This window comes from Cetorhinus maximus, chromosome 1 (assembly GCF_964194155.1).
Source record: "Cetorhinus maximus chromosome 1, sCetMax3.hap1.1, whole genome shotgun sequence".
NCBI lineage: Eukaryota > Metazoa > Chordata > Chondrichthyes > Lamniformes > Cetorhinidae > Cetorhinus > Cetorhinus maximus.
Genome location: NC_135879.1, coordinates 139831147 through 139852209, shown reverse-complemented (window position 1 = coordinate 139852209; position 21063 = coordinate 139831147). Strand labels below are relative to the sequence as shown.

Genomic DNA, 21063 nt, shown 5'->3' with positions numbered 1-21063 from the left:
GAGAGTCCTCAACATTGACTTCAGACCCCATCAAGTCTCATGGCATCATGGGCAAGGGAACCTCCTGCTGATTACCACGTACTGGCCTCCCTCAGCTGATGAATCAGTGCTCCTCCTTGTTAAACACCACTTGGAGGAAGCACTGAGGGTGGCAAGGACACAGAGTGTACTCTGGGTGGGGGACTTCAATGTCCATCACCAAGAGTAGCTCGGTAGCGCCACTACTGATCAAGCTGGCCAAATCCTAAATTACATAGCTACTAGACTGGGTCTGCAGCAGGTGGTGAGGCAACCAACAAGAGGGAAAAACATACTTGGCCTCATCTTCACCAACCTGCCTGCCGCAGATGCATCTGTCCATGACAGTATCGGTAGGAGTAACCACCGCACAGTCGCTGGGGAGACAAAGTCCATTGAGGATACCCTCCATCATGTTGTGTGGCACTATCGCTGTGTTCAAACAGATCTAGCAACTCAAGGCTGGACATCCATGAGATGCTGTGGGCCATCAGCAGCAACAGAATTGTACTCAAACACAATCTGTAACCTCAAGGCCCGGCATATCCCCCATTCTACCATTGCTATCAAGCCAGTGGATCAACCCTGGTTCAATGAAGAGTGCAGGAGGGCATGCCAGGAGAAGCACCAGGCATACCTAAAAATGAGCTGTCAACCTGGTGAAGCTGCAACACAGGTCTACTTGTATGCCAAAGAGCATAAGCAGCAAGTAATAGACAGAGTTAAGCGATCCCACAATCAACAGATCAGATCTAAGCTCTGCACATCCAGTTGTGAATGGCAGTGGACAGTTAAACAACTCACTGGAGGAGGAGGCTCCGTAAACATCCCCATCCTCAATGATGGAGGAGCCCAGCAGATCAATGCAAAAGATAAGGCTGAAGCATTTGCAACAATCTTCAGCCAGAAGTGCCAAGTGGATGATCCATCTCGCCTCCTCTGGAGGTCCCCAGCATCACAGATGCCAGTCTTCAGCCAATTTGATTCACTTCACGTTAGATCAAGAAATAGCTGATGGCACTGGATAGTGTGAAGGCTATGGGTCCTAACAATGTTCCGACAATAGTACTGAAAACTTGTGCTCCAGAACTTGCCACGCCATGAACAAAGCTGTTCCAGGACAGCTACAACACTAGCATCTACCCGGCTATGTGGAAAATTGCCCAGGTATGTCCTGTACACAAAAAGCAGGACAAATCCAACCCAGCCAATTACTGCCCCATCAGCCTACTCTCGATCATCAGTGAAGTAATGGAAGGAGTCATCAACAGTGCTATCAAGCAGCACTTGCTTAGCAATAACCTGCTCACTGGTGCCCAGTTTGGGTTCTGCCAGGGCCACTCAGCTCCTGACCTCATTACAGCCTTACTCCAATCAGGGACAAAAGAGCTGAACACCTGAAGGTGAGGTGAGAGTGACTGCTCTTGACATCAAGGCCGCATTTGACCGAGTGTGGCATCAAAGGGCAAAACTGAAGTCAATGGGAATCAGGGGAAAACTCTCCGTTGGTTGGAGTCACACCCAAGGAAAGATGGTTGTGGTTGTTGGAGGTCAGTCATCTTAGCTCCAGGGCATCACTGCAGGAGTTCCTCAGGGTAGTGTCCTTGGCCCAGCCTCCTTCAGCTGCTTCATCATTGACCTTCCTTCCATCACAAGGTCAGAAATGGAGATGTTCGGTGATGCTTGCACAATGTTCAGCACTATTCACAACTCCTCAGATACTGAAGCAGTCCATGTCCAAATGCAGCAAGACCTGGACAATATCCAGGCTCAGGCTGACATGTGGCAAGTAACATTTGCACCACAGAGGGTGGCATTACCATCACTGAATCCCCCTCCTATCAATATCCTGGGGGTTACCATTGACCAGGAACTGAACTGGGCTAGCCATATAAATACTGTGGCTATAAGAGCAGGAATCGTGCGAAGAGTAACTCACCTTCTGATTCCCCAAAGCCTGTCCACCATCTACAAGGCACAAGTCAGGAGTGTGATGGAATACTCCCCACTTGCCTGGTTGAGTGCAGCTCCAACAACACTCAAGAAGCTTGACAACATCCAGGGCAAAGCAGCCTTCTTGATTGGCACCACATCCACAAACATTCACTCCCTCCACCACCAATGCACAGTAGCAGCAGTGTGTACCATCTACAAGATGCACTGCAGGAATTCACCAAGGCTCCTTAGACAGCACCTTCCAAACCCACAACCACTATCATCTACAAGGACAAGGGCAGCAGATAGATGGGACCACCACCTGAAGTTCCCCTTCAAGCTACTCACCAGCCTAACTTGGAAATATATTGCTGCTCCTTCACTGTCGCTGGGTCAAAATCCTGGAACTCCCTTCTTAACAGCACTGTGTGGGTGTACCTATATCACATGGACTGCAGCGATTCAAGAAGGCAGCTCACCACCACCTTCTCAAGGGATGGGCAACAAATGCTGGCCCAGCCAGCAAAGCCCACATACCATGAATGAATGAAAAAAAATCCTGGTTGTGCCTATTCTTATAATTTCTATTAATGCTCTACTTACTCTACTGATGCACCAGCCAATCACCTACCTGCTTTCCCGTGATGTCACACCTAGATTTTTATTTTATATAAGCCAGGCTTTGAACCTACAACCTAGCGGCAGCTAACTCTTTAAGCCTTGCACTGTCTCATTCCTTCCTAAAGTGAAGTTTTGCTCTCTCCGCCGCTATTTAAGTCTCGTTCTGTCCCACTCCTTCCAAAATGTAAGTCATGGTCTCTGCTGTGCTCTTTATGCCCTGCTCCACTCTCCCTCCTTTATGAACTGAGCCAGGAACCTCCTAAGATGACTCATTCTGAGATGTGTTTTGATGAACATTTACCAGCAAAGACTGAGTGCACCCAAAACAATTAGTACCAAGTTTTCATTGTCTATCTGCAACTTCTATTTTTTGAAATCAATAAATGACATTTCAATCAGAGGGCCCAGACCTGAAGGAGTTTGGGGGCGGAGAGGCAGAGCAGCTGGAGCCTGGAGGGAGAGTGCATGTGTGGTAAGAAAAATCCTAAAGTTATGTCAGGTCAAGGAAAGTTACTGATTGGTGAGTAGCTGGTGAACGTTTTCCTTTTAGAAGATCTTTATTTATGTTAAGCGTAGGTAGTTTAATAAATAGAGGCATGGCAGGACACCTCAGTCCCATTGCATGTACATCCTGTGACACATGGAAGCTCCAGAGCAATGCTCAGCTCTAGGACAACCAAATCTGCAGGAAGTCTTGTCATCTGGAAGAGCTCGAGCTCCAGATTTTAGAGCATGTACAATAGCTGGCATCACTGCTGTGCAATCTACAGCACTGAAAGCTACATGCATAGACTACTTCTGGGGGTCATCACCCCATAGCTTAAGAGCGTGTAGGCAAAGAAGGAATGGGTGATGGCCAGACAGTGAAGGAAGACTATGCAAGTATTAGTGAAATCTCCTGAATATATCTCGTTTTCCAATTGGCATTCAGTTCTGAATAGGGCTGAGGGTGTTGGAACCTCTGGGGAGTGCAGACAAAGCCAAAAGCAAGGCACAACAGGTGACTCAGCAGCACTTGCTGGGGTGGAGTGGGGTTGGGTTGGGTCGAGGCAGGGGAGCATGGGTGGTGGTGTGGTTGAACGAAGATCGGGAAAGCAACAGTGAGAGGAGATTCAATTGGAAGGGGATTCAACAGGATTTCTACAGTTACAGATATGCTTCCCAGATGGGCTTCCCAGATGGTTGTTGCTTTCTTGGTACCAGGGTCAGTGAATGCAGAACGCTCTGAGGGTATAGGGTGAACAGCCAGATGTCATGGTCCATAACGGTACCAACGGCATAGATACAAAGAGCGATAAAGTCCAGCAGGAAAATTTTAGGGAGCTAGGAAAGAAACCAAGAAGCAGGGCCTCAAAAGTAGTAACCACCAGACTACTCCCAGTGCCACGTGCTAGTGACTATAGGAGTAGAAGGACAGAACAGATGAATGCGTGGCTGGAGAGATGATGCAGAAAGGAGGGCTTTAGATTCTTAGGGTATTGGGACTGGTTCTGAAGAAGATGGACCTGCACAGGTGGGACAGGTTGAATCTTGACTGAATAGAAACCAATGTCCTTGCACGGTGGTTTGCTAATGCTGTCAGGGTTTGAACTACTTTGAAAGGGGGGGTAGGCACCAGGATGTAGAATTAGTAAGGAGAAACAAGATGCACAAAGGATTAGGAGAGACAGTTAGCCTGAGAAGAAATAGGTATAAGGGGGTGCCAGACTAAAGAGAATACAATAACACCTAAGTTAGGTTTACAGTGCTTATATGTTTTTTTTCCTATTCCTTCATGGGTTGTGGGCTCCACTGGCAAGGTCACCATTTGTTGCAGATCCCTAATTGCCCTTGAAAGATAGTGGCCTTCTTGAATACAGCTGCAGTCCATTGGTTGTAGGTACACCCACAGTGCTGTTAAGGAGGGAGTTCCAGGATTTTGATCCAGTGACAGTGAAGGTATGGTGTGATACTTCCAAGTCAGGATGGTGTGTGGCTTGGAAGGAAACTTGCAGGTGGTGGTGTTCCCATGCATCTGTTGCCCTTGTCCTTGTAGGTGAAAAGCTGCAGGATAAAACTACAGTCAACTGGATGATGTCATCGATGGGGGTCACAGCAAGAATGGAGTGGTAGTTATTTTACTGCTATTTTAACCCTGAAAGGTGCTCAGCAAGCATGAGGGGTTAAAATTGGGGCTCCCACATGGTGTGTTACTTGGAGGGGAGCTGGCAGGTGCTGCCCTTGTCCTTCTAGATGGTAGAGGTTGTGGGTTTGAAAGGTGCTCTCAAAGGAGCTTTGGTGAGTTGCTGCAGTGAATCTTGTATATGGTATGCACTGCTACCACTGTGGTTCGATGGTGGAGGGGGGTGAATGTTTAAAGTAGTGGATGGGGCGCCAATCAAGTGGGTTGCTTTTCCTCAAATGGTGTTGAGCTTCTTGAGTGTTGTTGGAGCCACACTAATCGAGGCAAGTGCAGACTATTCCATCACACTCCTGACCTGTGCTTAGTAGACAGTGGACAGACTTTGAGGAAACAGTAGGTGAATTACTGGCTGCAGAATTCATAGCGTCTTACCTGCTCCTGTAGCCACAGTATTTATATGGCTGGTCCAGTTCAGTGTCTGGTCAATGGTCACCCCTGGCCCCAGGATGTTGATAGTGGGGCTTCAGCAATGGTAATGCCAGTGAATGTCAAGGGGAGATTGTTAGATTCTCTCTTGTTGGAGGAAACAACAAAGGATGATAAATAAGACTAGAAAACTGCAGGGGCCAAAATATATCTTTTTCGAGGGCTCTTTGTGAGATTTGCGTGTGGGCTACTTTTTGGTTTTCGGGGGCTACTTTTTGGTTTTCAGGGGCTCATTTTTCATTCTCACTGCCTCCTTCATTAGGTGATGCAGTTACTTAGTAACATTACCTTTTTTATTTGTGTTGATTTTTAAAGAATTTCCTTCTTTAGATAGACAAGGTAGCACAAATACTTCTGTATAAAGTGAATGCTGACAAACATGTCAGGATGCTGGCTTTTAAAGGTCCAACTGTGCAAGAATGGGAAAATAAACAAATAAATTCTACAGCACCAAGCTAACCATCAGATAACAAATGGTTTAATTCAAATATACTTCATACTTCAGTGTTTTTTTTCCCCTCAAGGTAATGCACTTCCTTACATAATCCATGCTTTCATGAGTCTTAGATTGGAACCTCTTAGCACAGAAACAACCTAGTTACATTAAAGACACATACCACTTTATAGAGGTAGTTAACTCACCAACTGTTCCCCAAATGCCATACTTTTTACAATGGACATTGACAATCTGTGCATAAACACAGAAACAGACAAAGGTATGCTGTTCGAAATCATAGAATGTTATGGCACAGAAGGAGGGCATTTGGCCAATCGTGCCTCTGCTGGCTTTTTAAGACAGAGCTATCAAATTAATCCCCACTCCTGCCTACTCTTTCCTGATGACCTTGTAATTGTTCTCCCTTTGAATATTTATCCAATTCTTCACACCTTGCTGCAAACTATTATTGTTAGTGATTTATTAAAGTAAACTCCTGTCATAGCAAGAGGCTGAATTAAGTAAGTTTTACAATCAATTTAAGTAAAATACAAAAAAGAAAGAAAAGCAAAAAAATTAAATAATTGGTCAGGCAAAAATTCACCAGCAGCATTGCAGCAAACAGCACCATCATCAATTCACCAGGCAGCCATAATTTCCTTGAGATTGTCTATTGCTTGAACCACTCATCACTCCCTCTGTTTGATGCAGAAAACCTTACAGACACCTCTATTTCTGAATGCACACTGCACAGAGGGTCAAAATCAATAGTCTTCTTGAGATCGTCTCTGCCATGTTGGTATCTTTAAATAATTTGAGAGCCACACAATATAGTTCGTTCAGGCGGAGGCTCCACAGTTTCTCCACCTCCTTGGCCTATATCTGCTGCTCCTGCTGCTGCTTCTCTCCCCCACAAGCATCTTGGACCCATCTATCACCTGAGCCAAGTCTCGGCTCCAAATCAGGCACAGTGGCTACTGACCTTGGATGAGCATTGCTGAGTGAGGCCTCCTGCTGTTTGTTGCCATTCTGCTCTCCCTCGTCCAGGTTTGGGCTCAGCGTGATAGCAGCAGCAGGACCAGCCAAAATAACTGCTCCAGCTTCTCCAATCACAGGTTCCCTCTCTCCTTGTTGCTTCACCAAGCATAGAATCTGTCTCTGTCAGGAGAGTGAACCTGTGATTGGAGAAGCTGGGACAGTGAGCATGGGGAAGACGGAATCTGTGATCGCAGGAGCAGCTCCTAATAAATTCTGTCTCTCCCACATATGGGGATGACTTTTCTTTCAATTGTCTTTGCTATCATTGATTTTTTGTGGGCTTTTTGCAGGCTTTCAAGGGAGAGAATTCACTCACTACCCTCATATATTTTGAACCCTGGAAAGTTGCATGTGCATATAGCCAAAAGGGAATATGATATTGTGGCAATAATGGAGACAAGGCTCAACAATGAACAGGACTGGGAGCAAAGTGTTGGGGAAAAAGAGGGAAGGAAAGAAAAGAGAAGGGGTGGCGGCAATACTGATTAAGGACATTATTACACTGTTGGACAGAGGGACAGAATATATTTGGTGTGAGTAGAAAAACAACAGAGGTGCCATGACACTACTGGGTATATTCTGTAAGACACCCCAACTAGTGGGAAAGATATAGAGCAGCAAATTGTCAGGGAAATTAGAAGTGCAAAAACTATAGTGTAGTGGAAGATTTCAACTATCCTGATGAAAACTGGGATAGTAATAATGCAAAGGAAAGTATGCGCTTTTGAAATGCGTTCAGTAGAATTTTCTTGATCAGTATATTTCAGGAATGAGGCATTTCTGGATCTGGTTCTGGGGAATGAGGGGTCAAGTGGATCAAGTGTCAGTAGGGAAACATTTAGGGTATAGTGATTATAGTATTAGATTAGTTACAAAAAAGGACAAAGAGCAAGCTAGAATAAAAATACAGAATTGGAAGGGGGCCAATTTCAGTGGGTTGATAACGCATCTGTCCTGAGTAAACTGAAAGCAAAGATTGGCAGACAAAACTGTAATCAAATAGTGGGCTGCCTTTAAAGTGGAGATGGTTCAGGCACAATTGAGATACCTTTCTCCCTTGTGGGAATGTAAGGCAACCAAAACCAGAGCTCCCTTGATGGCAAGAGAGTAAGCTGAAGCAGAAAAAGCATGACAGGTGTCAAGTTGATGAAATTCAAGTTGAATAGAGAAAGTTTGGAGGGAAAGTGAAAAAGGAAATAAGGGGGGCATAGACAGAGTATAAGAAGAAACTGGCAGCTAACAGAAATGGGATTCCAAAGGTCTCTTATAGACATATAAATAGTAAGTTGGGAGTAGGAGTGGGGGCTGGGGCCGATTAAAGATCCAAAAGGGGAACTACACATCGAGGCAGAGAGCATGGCTGACATACAAAATGAGTGTGTTGCGTGTGTTTTTATCAAGGAAGAAGATGCCACCGAGTTATAATTGAAGAAAAAGTAGTTGAGACACTAGATGGGCTAAAAACTGATAAAGAAGCAATACTAGAAAGGCTGGCTCTACCTAAAGTGGAATGCATTTAAGGATATTGAGGGAAGTTAAGGTAAAAATTGCAAAGATACTGGACATAATCTTCCAACCCCTCTTAGATATGGGAAAGCTTTTAGAAACAACAGTCCAAGACAAAATTAACAATCACTTGGCCAGAGGTGGATTAGATAAGGAACGGCTGCACGGATTTGTTATTGGCAAATCATGTTTAATTAACTTGATTGAGTTTTTTGATGACGTAACAGAAAGGAATAATGAGGGTAATGCAGATGATGTGGTGTAAATGGACTTCCAAAAGGCTTTTGATGAAGTGCCACATAATAGGTTTGCCACAACGTTGAAGCCCATGGAATAAAAGGGGCAGTGACTGCATGGATATGAAATTGGCTAAAGGACAGGAAACAAAGAGTAGTGATGAATGATTGTTTTCCAGACTGGAGGAAGGTGTGCAGTGGGGTTTCCCAGGGATTGGTGCCAGAACTACTGCTTTTCTTGATATATATTAATGATTTAGACCTTGGCAACTTGGACATACAGGGCACAAATTTCAAAATGTGCAGATGACACAAAACTTGGAAGTATTGTGAACTGTGAGAAGATAAGTGATAAACTTCAAGATGATATAGACAGGCTGTTGGAATGTAATTTCTGTACCCTGTTTAAAGCCTTCTTCACATTCTTCCTAACTTATAGTGCTCAAAATTGGATATAATACTCCACTTGAGGCCAAAATAGTATTATATAAAGCTTCATTGCAACTTCCTTGCTTTTGGATCCTATATCTATCTCTATTTGTAAAGCACAGGATCTAGTACACTGTTTGAACCACTTTTTCAACCTGCCCTGCCACCTTTAATGATTTGTGGCAGATGAAATTTAATGCAGAGAAACATGAAGTGACGCATTTTGGGAGGAAAATGAGGAGAGGCAATAGAAAATAAAGAGTACAATTCTAAAACGGTGCGGGAACAGAGCTACCAGGAATATATGTGCACAAATACAACCAGGTAGCCAGAAAGCAAGCCTCTTTCATTCCCTTCAAGAAAGTGAAGGGCAGATGCACATAAGACTAAATACTGGTATCTGTAGCAACTACTGAATTTCAGCAAGAACTAGAACTTATTGGACAGAGGCCTAGGCAAACCCCAGGTTTGAGATTTTCAGTAATGCTATTACACTGCCCACATTCAAAAAGTTCTGTCAATGTGTGAGCTCCTTAGTTGACAGGGTCTCTGCATGATGAGCAGGTTTCTCATATTATTGAAACCATATTGCATAAACCTTCCCATAACAGAAGATTTAAAAGTTGAAGGATAGAGTAAACTGATTATTTCCTGAGTGAAAGATTTGCAGAAGGTTAGGGGCAACACAAAGGCTTCTTTTATAATGTTGGTTATTAGGTACAAATTATTTTCTATACCAGATACAAGGTATTGTGGAAGCTGACTCCTGCTGCCAAACTAATTTTTGTAGCATTTTGCTTTTGTTTTGAAGGTTTCACTTCCATAAATGCCTATCTTATCAAAAACTAACTTCAGAAAATTGGACACAATTTATTCTGAAATTCATACAAATATTTTATTAAATGCAGTAGCTCCATAAACCTGTTGTGCTGATGGGGTTCTATTATAGAAGCATTTGATAATTTGTATGGCCTTAAAAACCACATTTAAACATTACTTGAACTAATACTAACACCTTTACCAAAGTGTTGTGGGCTATAACCCTTCTGTCAAAGTGAAGAAAGGGAAATACGTAGACTTACTTGTCATATACTTTAGTTGTTCGGTTGTTTATTTGTTTGTCAAATTTATAGCGGCGGTAATCTTCAATCCCATCCTTAATTGCAATAATTGCAAGAACCACGACCAATGGCAACATGGTTATCTCCTTTTGAAATGCTTCCACTAATGGGACCCAGTTTAGAACAACTATAAACAGGAAGTAAAGGTTTGCAGCCCTGAAGGAACACAGAGAAAAGGAAACTGAAATTAATAAATGAAGACAGACAATCAAAGTTACATTTTTAAAAATTGTTTGCTAATTACGATGACTACATAGTCTACATTTAAATTCAAAGTCACTAATTCATATTTTCTGAATTTTTTAGCATGAAATTTCCCCTTAGCTGTAGTACTTACATTGCATAATTCAAACTATGATATTTTAAACTTTTGCACAAAAGCAAGATTGAATTATCAGGAGTAGACTGAACTATGTTGATCGTAAAGCTACGATTAGTGACAACAGCAAAATCCAAACTGTTTGAGTGGCACTCAGCATCCCCCCCACCATGCCTTGAAAAGTCCTACTTTCTCAGCGCTCTCCTTCTTTCTGAGCTCACTTGCAGTAGCATAGTGGTATTGTCACTGGACCAGTATTCCTGAGACCCAGGGTAATACTTTGGGGACCAGGTTCAAATCTCACCAAGGCAAATGGTGAAATTTGAATCCAATAAAAATCCAATTAAAAATCTAATGATGACCAGGAAACAATTGTTGTAAAAACCCATCTGGTTCACTAATGACCTTTAGGGAAGGAAATCTGCTGTCCTTACCTAGTCTGGCCTACATGTGACTCCGGACCCACAGCAATGTGGTTGACTCTTAAATTGCCCTCCGAACAAGGGCAATTAGGAATGGACAATAAATTCTGGCCTAGCCAGCGATGCCCGCATCCCATGAACGAAAAAAAAATCAAAGAAAACAATTGGCCCTTCTTTGAGAGCTCATAGAAGAGTTACCCTTTCTTTCCACCTTTGTGGGCAACCCAGAACTGCTTACATTAGTAATGCATTTATCCAGCACAATCCAAGACAGCAGAAGACAAGGAGGCCACCACATCATCATTATTGTCATCAATAATTCTTTTGATGAGCAATACAGACAATTCAATCTTCGTCAAACATGATGGTCCAGCACAACTAACACTGATAAACGGGTAGTACATATATGGCTATTTCAAAATGAATGGCTGAGGGAGCATCAGAACACAACAATATTACTAAAAATATTACCAGAGTATGCCTGACTGCTTAACACTTATAATGATTGCACTGGGTCTTATCTACTTTCCTTTGAATAGGGGGATGAAAGGTGTGCAAAGGGAAAATCACAAGAGATGTGCAAGAACTATAAAGTGGTAATTTTGGGGGACTTTAATTACCCAAACATCGAATGGGATAATGTTAGACTAAAAGGTAAGGAGGGGGTGGATTTTCTGAATTGTTCAGCAGAACTTCCTTCCCCAGTAAGTTCTCAGCCCAATTAGAAAGTAGGCATTGCTGGATTTGGTGTTGGGAAATGATGTGGCCAAGTGGACCAAGTGTCTGTGAGGGAACACTTGGGTAAGACTGATCATCATATCATAAGGTTTAGATTTGCAATGGAAAAAAGCAAAGCATGATATTAAGTAGAACATCCACATTGGAAGAGGGCTAATTTCAATGTGATGAGAAGGAATCTAGCCTGCATAAAACTAAATCCAAAACTGACAGGAACAGTTGCAATGGAACAATGGGTGATCTTCAAGGAAGAGTGTCTTTAGGTACATTCCAAAAAGGGCAAAAGGTAGGGTAACCAAAAACAGGGCTCCTTGCATGATGAGAGAAATGGGGATTATGAGGAAACAAAAAAAAAGTGTTATGATGCATATTAGGTGAATTCTTCCAGTGAGAACCAGGTCAAGTACAATAGATTGAGAGGGAAAGTGAAGAGGAAAATAGACTGGCAAGGAGAGAATGGAATGGCAGCCAACATAAAAGGGAACCCAAAAATCTTCTATTGGCATCTAAATATGCGGGTAGTAAAGGTGGAGCGGGGCCATTAAGGATAAAAAAGGTGATATATGCTTAAAAGTGCAGGACAAGGCTACAATACTTAATGAGTACTTTGCATTAGTGTTTATTGAGGAGGAGGAATCTGACAATATGGAGGTAGAATCGGAAATAGCAGAAACAATGGACAGAGTGCAAATTGAGAGGGAGGTGGTATTGGAAAGGCTGGCTATGCTCAGGGTAAATAAGTCACCTGGTTGGGATGGCTCGCAGCCCAGGTTGCTGAAAGAAGTATGGGTGGAGATAGTGGAAGGGCTTGCCATAATCTTCCAATCTTCTCTAGATAGCGGGGAGGTGCCAGAGGATTGGCGACTGGCAAATGTCACATCCTTATTCAACAAAGGCCATAAAGGACAGTCCTAGCAACTACAGGCCAGTTAGTTTAACATAAATAGTAGGTAAGGTTTTGGAAACAATCAGGGAAAAATCAGCAGGTACTTGGAGAGGTTTTGAGTTAATTAAGGACAACTAGCATGGATTTGTAAAATGCAGATCATGCTTGACTAATCTAACTGAGTTTTTTTGATGAAGTAACAGAAAAGGTTGATGATGGGAAAGGTGTTCGACAAAAGCAGCACACAAAAGATTGGTTAAAAAAACTGAGGCTCATGGAATAGGAGGTCATTGTCCAATTGGATAAAAAAAATTAGTTTAAGGACAGAAAACAATGAATCTTGGTAGATGGTTATTTTTCAGACTGGAGGATGATAGACAGTGGCGTTCCCCGAGGGTCAGTGCTAGGACCACTGCTTTTTTTGTAACATATAAATGATTTGGATCTTGGAATACGGAATAGAATTTCAAAATTTGCCAAGTATACCAAGCTTGGAGGAGTGGCAGTGAGGATAATACAAATTGTCTGTGTCATGAAGAGATATTAATGTCTATAATGTTATTGGAAATTATCTTTAAATTGGAATTGTAGTAGGGTTTGTGTCTATGTGGCTTAATTGGATTAAAGCCAGCTAGTCTGGGTGCTCTGGCGTATAGTAATTTTGAGATGTTAATTAGATAAATGTAAGAAGGGTAGAAGGTAAAGTGTAAATTTGCATTTGTTGAATAAACCTTTCAAAATAATGGGGAAAATCTTGCACCTAGCTGGTAGACGCCAAGCAATGTGTTTATATTGCTAATAAAAGTGGTGGAATGAAAGGACTATTATTAGGACAGGTAAAATTAAAAGCCTAGTAATACAATGGAAAATTTACATTCAAAGAGAAAGCTAGGTATAAACAGAAAGGAGCTTGTGTGCGTAAGTCAGAGGCATTTAAAATCTAACCAGCCTGTAAGCCTACAACAGTGTCATAAGAGTCATAAGGTCATAAGAAGGGTCATAAGGACTTGAAACATTAACTCTGTTTGTTTTCTCTCCACAGGTGCTGTTTGACCTGCTGAGTTTTTCCAGAATTTTCTGTTTTTGTTTCAGATTTCCAGCATCCGCAGTATTTTGCTTTTATCTCATTTTGAATTCGTAAGGTCAAATGTGCTTTGCCTGGTGTCTGTTTAAAGTCTATGGGTTACTGTTACCTTGGTGAAGATTTACCTGGGAGCGATTAATTTGGGGATTTGTTTAAAAGTTATTATGGTAGTAATGTGTAGACATGTGTATGTGTTTAATTTGTTGTTAAATTAATAAATGTTTAATTAAGTTTTATATTAAAAAACTTTTTGAGGCCTGGTAGACTTAAACCTGAATTCAGAGCTGCACCTCAAACATACCACTTGAAAACATAGGTTAAGACAGTTGTTCAAATTTCCCTCTGGGATTTAAACAACTCAGCCTTTACCAACTGCTGTGTCATAACAGTCTGCAGCAGGACATTAATACGTTAGCAGAATGGGCAGACAAGTGGCCGTTGGAATTTAATATAGAGAATTGTGATGAGATGCAACTGGCAGAAGAGAAAGGGAGAAGCAATATACACTTAATGGCACAGTTCTGAAGAGAGGACAGGAACAGAGGGACCTGGATGCGCATGTGCATTGGCCCTTGAAGATGGCAGGACATAATGAAAGTGGTTAGCAAAGTATATGGGATCTTAGGTTTCATAAATAGAGGCATCAAGTATAAAAGCAGAGAAGTTATGCTGAGCCTTTATAAAGCTCTGGTTGGACCCCAAATTGTGTCCAGTTCTGGTCACCACACTTTAGGAAGGATGTAAGAGGCCTTGTGAGTGTGCAGAAGAGATTTACAGAATCGTACCAGAGATGGAGAATTTTATTTACAAGGTTAGGTTGGAGAAGCTGGAGTTGTTCTCCTTGAAACAATGGAGAATGAGGGGAAATTTAATAGAGGTCTACAAAATTACGTCAGGTTTGAATAAGGTGGACAAGGAAAAATTGTTCCCATTGGCTGATAGTACAAAGACTAGAGGACACAGATTTAAGATTTTGGGCAAGAGATTGTGACGACAGCCGACACGATGTTAGAGTGAGAGTGACCCACAGCCTACAACTAACTATCAACACATTGCACTGTTTAAAGAAGACCTGTTTTCTTTTAAAAAAATACAAGAGAAGACACTGATCAAAAGACAGCTGATACTGTAAAGGGACCCCTTCTGGAAAATTCCTATGTGGATTGTTTTGGCAGACTTGTTCTGAAAGGTTGCATAGAATTTCGCATCTGGGGAGGTGTAAAAGCCCGCTTCAGAGGCACTTGAGAAGAAAACATATAAAAAATGCAAAAGGTTGGACTTTTAAATCACTGTGTTTCTGTGAAGATAATGGAAACTGGCCCCAACTAGCCACATCCCGTCAGACATCCAAAAACCATTTCCTGTTGATTAATATCTTAGAATGAGTCAAAAGGTTCCTGAGGTGAAAGCAAAATGGACTTTGGATGCAACATATGCCTATTTTGCTTCCGGGAATACACTGAGGAATGAGTTTAAATCTGGGTCTGAAAGGACAGAGCAGAGGAACAACAATAAAGAAGCTAGAAGGACACGCTGTCTTTCTATCTCGCTGAAAACAAGTGTCTATAAGACAAACAGAAAAACACCAGTCTTCTAAGAATACTGTTGGAGGAAAGCAGGATCTCCCTCTTGCTGGAGACAAGTGTATTTTATCACAGACAGCCAGCAGTCAGGAAGAAACAGGGCAGCCTCCTCAGTCACTCCTGCAGAGACAAGGAGGTCATCTCTCCCTCTGGGGACAGGCCAACAAGTGTCTCCAACAGACTGCGAAACTGCCAAAGTCCGCTCCAGAGTTCTACTGAAATCAGCTAACTAACGCTTGCGGCGTATCACCATCTTTTTTTTATTCATTCATAGGATGTGGGCTTCACTGGCTGGGCCAGCACTTATTGTCCATCCCTAGTTTCCCTTGAGAAGGTGGTGGTGAGCTGCCTTCTTGAACCACTGCAGTCCATGTGGTGTAGATACACCCACAGCGCTGTTAGGAAGGGAGTCCCAGGATTTTGATTCAGCGACAGTGAAGGAATGGCGATATATTTCCAAGTCAGGGTGATGAGTGACTTGGAGGTGAACTTCCAGTTGGTGGTATTCCCATCTATCTGCTGCCCTTATCCTTCTAGATTTGTGGTGGTCATAGGTTTGGAAGGTGCTGTCTAAGGAGCCTTGGTGAATTCCTGCAGTGCATCTTGTAGATAGTACAAACTGCTGCTACTGTGCGTCGGTGGTGGAGGGAGTGAATGTTTGTGAATGTAGTGTCAATCAAGTGGGCGGCTTTGTCCTGGATGGTTTCAAGCTTCTTGAGTGTTGTGGGAACTGCACTTATCTATGCCTCGTGGACAAGCCAAGGACCTATTTGTATATTCTATTTAACTTTTATTTGGACTCTTAGGCCAGAATGTTGCCGTCGGAGTGTGGGGGTAGGCCTGACACATCGACGCATAAAATAACGTGAAATGACATCAGGCATGCGTCCCGACATCATTGCACATCATTTTGATATAGCGTTCGGTGGGCGCGCGCCAGAGGCAGCTGCGTGCCCGCCAAACTGTCAAAGGCCGAATAAGGCCATTAAGAAAGTCATTAACGTCATTAACACTACTGCCCGTCTAACCTTAAGTTTGACGGGCATACGAAGAGCCCAAGCAGCTTTCGTCTTTTCCAGGAAACCTCATCCACGGGCAGGCTGAGGTTTCCTGAAGCTTTTATAAAATTAATAAATCAGTGTGGTGAACGTGACAAGCATATCCCAGCTCATGACACTGTCACATGAGGGGCCATGTTTAAATAATTTTTCACTTGAATTTTTTAAAGCTTTTATTGTCCATTTAATCTCCGAGGCAGCTCCGTGCCTCAGGGAGATTGCTGCGCTCTTTCGCACGCATGTGCAAAAGAACATAGGCCCCGACTCGCCCTCCTCCCCCCGCCCGCACAGGTAGCGCTGAGCAGTATAGAATGCATAATACGCTGGGCGGACCTTAATTGGCCCGCCCACGTGAAATGACGGCACTCAGCTGATCGCGGGTGGCGATTGGCTTCCCGCCCACCCGCCCGACATAGGTAAGATTCAGCCCTTAAGTTTCTTTTCTGATCAATGTGAATGTGTGTTGCGTCTTTTATTATTTTTCCTCAGGTTTTAGTGACTAATAAACTTACTCGTTCTTTGACTCAAGAAAACCTGATTGAATTGGCTCCATGTTAAAAAGTAAATATATTCGGACTGGAAAAGGTATACACAGGGGAAAGAATTTTTGAACAAACCTTTGTTGCAACCAAGCGAGGGGGCTGGAAAAAGGGAAGCCAGCTTGTTCCTCTTCATCAGTCGTAACAAGATGCAGGGGAATTTGAGGAAGAATGTTTTACGCAGCGAGTGGTAATGACCTGGAACACTCTACTCATGAGGGTGGCGGAAGCAAAAACAATCAATGATTTCACAAGGAAACTGGATGGTCACCTGAAGGAAATTAATGTGCAGGGCTATCAGAATTGAACAGGAAAGTATGACTGACTTGATTGTCCCAAGGAGAGCTAGCACACACACACACAATGGGCTGAATGATCTCCTGTGCCATAAATGACTCGACGAAGCTATGACAATTTGAATTCAAATTTTTCTGTGAAGAACTTGAGCACAAGGGGTCATATTTACAAATTAAGGACAACAAAAGAAAACAGCAAAGACAGGGTGAACGTTAATACTGTAGTAAATACTTAAAGCGGATTACCAGCATGAGTATTGAAGCAGATTCACCACATGGGTGGTATTACAAATGCTGGACTTTACAAGACTGTTATGTTTTAAAGTGTTTCGTTTTACTTAAAGTGAAATGGAATGTTCAGGATTGGAGGGGATGATGGTTATACTAAGCCTTTGCCCGGAAACAGGCCCATGGGGAAAAACCCAAACTGAAATCTACTGAAAATAAAGTATCACCTTGATACAGAAAAAGGGTTAGCTGCATTTTAGAGACAGTCACACAGACAGACACAATGCAACTACTACTGCAACGAGCAGAAAAAGACTATTTTTGCATTAACAACCAAGCAGAATGCTAATGAGAACTGGTTCTCTGTTTGAATGTGCCAACCTTTGACCTGGAAGCAGTATAATAAAGAAAATTTGTAATTTCTTTAAAATTTCTGTGATCTATAATTATTTAAAATAATATTTGAAAATAACTTTTAAGAGTTTACCCTCAATTGTAATGGGATCAATTGTACTTTCTTAGATAATAAGAAATACTGGTCCATGTGACCTGGTGACCCTTGACTTAGAGGCAGTACTAACGGGAAGTTAAGATATGAACGCTGTGTAGCCAGAAACAAAGGAGAGCTGCAGACGCAAAGGAGAGCTACAAGCCAAGGAGCTGGAAGGTGAAGAGACAAAGGAAAGTGAACCTGTTGGAAAGCTGGGAGTAACTCAGGACTTGATTGTGTAATGCCATAAATCTGCCAGAAGTGCACAGTGAAAGGAGTTGCAACACGTATCTCTATTGCATTAATTAACTAATATGAAAGTAGCTTTTGTTTGGTTTGATGTATTAGTTGCCTGTTAAGTAATGCTTGATCTATGTTGATTTTAGTTTGTTTGTTACAGTACAATTCTTGAAATGTGAAATCTTGAACCACGGTTTCTGTCAGTCACTGAGAAATTCATCTCTTTTTTACAAGTTATCAGTCTCTATAAGGATCACAAAATGGTAAAACAAGAAACCTTAACGGGTTTCAAGAGGGAATCTGCCAGGTTCTTGTCAAAAAATGGGTTTCAGGTTTATGAGAATATATTAGAAATGCATCAAGGGAATGTGGCGGGCTAAATGGACTAAAGGTCTTCACCTGCCTAAAATAGTTACTACTTTAATAAGGAAAATAAAAGCAAAAAATGCTGTAAGGACTCAGCAGGACAGGCAGCATCTGTGGATAGAAACAGTTAATGTTTCAGATCAATGACCCTTCAGGTGAGTATTTTCAGCATTTTTTATTTTTATTTCAGATTTCCAGCATCTGCAGTATTTTGCTTTTGTACTTGATCGCTCCTGAGCGAATAAAGTGGTCAAAATTAAGATTTATAACATATCAGTGGATTGGAAGAAAAATTAATTGAAACATTTTCACGATGCTGTAAGGGTAATAGAAATTGTTTATTACAATTTACAACTTTACAACCAATAAAGTATTGAATCTAGTCACAGTTGTAATGTAGGGAATCGTAGCAGCTAACTTGAGCTCAGCAAGCTCCCACAAACAACAACAAAATAAATGATTAGTTACTCCGTTTTTGTGATATTGGGTGGATAAGATTAGCCACAGCACCTGGGAGAACTTCCCTGCTCTTCTTCAAATAATGCCATAGGATCTTTTACATCCACCTAAGAGGTTTAACTGGCAAATGGAGTAAAGTTGGCTAAATGGAGTTGAGGTCAGCCATAATCTCATAGCATGGCAAAACATGACTGAAGGGATTCAATGACCTATTCCTGTTCCTATGACCATAAATTTTCTTCAGTAAAAATTTTCCACACTTAAGTCATGCATCAGTGCCCATAGCTGTAACAGGGTGACAAAGCATTTTGCTGTAGATGGCAAAAATCCCTGGTGGATGATCCATTGAATGTGGAGACTGATGGGAAGGAAGGTAAGAACATGGGGAACCCTATCATATTTCTGAGAGGGCAAGGAAGAAGTAGTGAGAACATAAGTGTGGGAAATAGAATGGGTATGGTCTTTTCTAATTCCTGTCAGCCATTTCCACCACCTCCAATGTAATATCCCCACCAAACATATCATCTTCTCCCCTTTTAGCATTCTGAAGGGATCATTCCCTCCATGACACCTTGGTGTGCTCCTCCAATCCCCACTATGCATGCAACAGCAGGAGATGCAATGCCTACCCTTTTACCTCCTCCCTTCTCACCGTTCAAGGCCCCAAACACTCCTTCCAGGTAAAACAATAACTTACTTGTACTTCTTTCAATTTAGGATAGTGGACTCACTGCTTATTATGTGGTCTACACCACACCGGAAAGACTAAATGCAGGTTGGGTGATCGTTTTGTGGACACCTGTTCAGTCCACATGCATGACCCAAGCTTCTTGTCATCTGTCATTTTATTCCCCACCACCATTCCCACTCTGACCTTGGCCTCCTATACTGTTCCCTGAAACTCAATGTAAGCTTGACGAACAGTGCCTCATCTTTCAATTTGGCACTTTACAGCCTTCTGACTCAACATTGAGTTCAACAATTCTAGATCATAACCTCAGTCCGGATGACAATTGTTGGTGATGATTCTGCTTTTAACATTTACATCTCCCCTTTTGTATATTCATTTATCACATAATCACTCCCACTTTTATCTTGCATAATTATTCCCTTTGTCATTTAATCACTCCTGTCTTCCGCCCTATCACAAAAAGAAGAGTCCTTGCATTTGAAAAGCATCTTCATGACCATCAGATGTCCCAAAGTACTTTGCAGTCAATTAAGTACTTTCTAAAACAAAAACAGAAAACACTGGAAAAACTCAGCAGGTCTAGCAGCATCTTCCATGGACAGAGAAACAGAGCCAACACCTCGAGTCTATATGACCTTTCTTCAGAGCGGTCATAAGGACTCGAGGCGTTGGCTTTGTTTCTCTCTCCATGGATGCTGCTAGACCTGCTGAGTTTTTCCAGTGTTTTCTGTTTTTGTTTCAGATTTCCAGCATCCGCAGTATTTTGCTTTTATCTAAATACTTTCTAAAGTGCAGTCACTATTGGAATGTAGGAAATGTGGAAGCCAATTTGCACAAAACAAACTCCCATGAATAGAAATGTTATAATGACCAAATAATCTGTTTTTGTGATGTTCATTGAGGGGTAAATATTGGCCAGGACACCAGGGATAACTCCCATTCTCTTCTTCAAAATATTTCTCTTAGAGGGGACAGACAGGGTCTCAGTTTAACGCCTCATCTGAAAAGCGACATCTTTGACAATGCATCACTCCTTCAATACCTCACTGGATGGGATAGAACCTACAACCCTCTGACTCAGCGGCAAAAATGCTACTAACTGAGCCACAATTGACACAGACCTTCCCTATTTACTTTCCCATTCCCTCCCCACCTCCAATTTTTCCCTGCCTTTATGCTTGCTGAAAAGTTTTAGATCTCTAACCTGTTTCACTTCTGACAAAGGGTCATTTGACCTAAAACTTTAACTCTGCTTCTCACTTCAAAGGTGTGGAGTATTTCCAGCATTTTGTGTTTTTATCTGTGTGTGACATATTTGGCACACAGCACAAATAGCAGTCCTAACAGCACTGTGGGCATACCAACACGACATGGACCGCAGCGGGTCAAGGAGGCTTACCACCAACTTCTCAAGGGCAATTAGAGATGGGCTATAAATGCTGCCTAGCCAGTGATGCCCACATCCCGTGAAAAAATAAAAAAAAGCACATTACTCCATCACGGTACTGGGGTACAAAGACACTGACAATTTAAATGATTCAGAGAAGGGTAATAAGGATGATTCCAGGCATCTTAAAACTAAAGGATGCTTAACGATCCAGATGATAGTTTCTTCAATTTAAACAAGTTTAGTTCTGAGTCTCTGCGAAAAGCTAAGGTCTTAATCCTGGAAATTATCCACATTGCTCTTCTTGCATTCTCTCCAATGTACCAACA

The 21063-nt window shown here is 42.1% G+C and overlaps 1 protein-coding gene across 6 annotated transcripts in view; it reads right to left on the bottom strand.

The window, feature by feature from the left end:
• atp10d (ATPase phospholipid transporting 10D) overlaps positions 1-21063 on the bottom strand; it is a 319766-nt gene that overhangs the window by 146477 nt on the left and 152226 nt on the right. For all 6 annotated transcript variants that reach the window (XM_078547252.1, XM_078547262.1, XM_078547241.1 and 3 more), the window contains one exon: positions 9910-10104. In XM_078547252.1, the coding sequence (XP_078403378.1) occupies positions 9910-10104 (195 nt within the window). The remainder of the gene's footprint in view (positions 1-9909; positions 10105-21063) is intronic.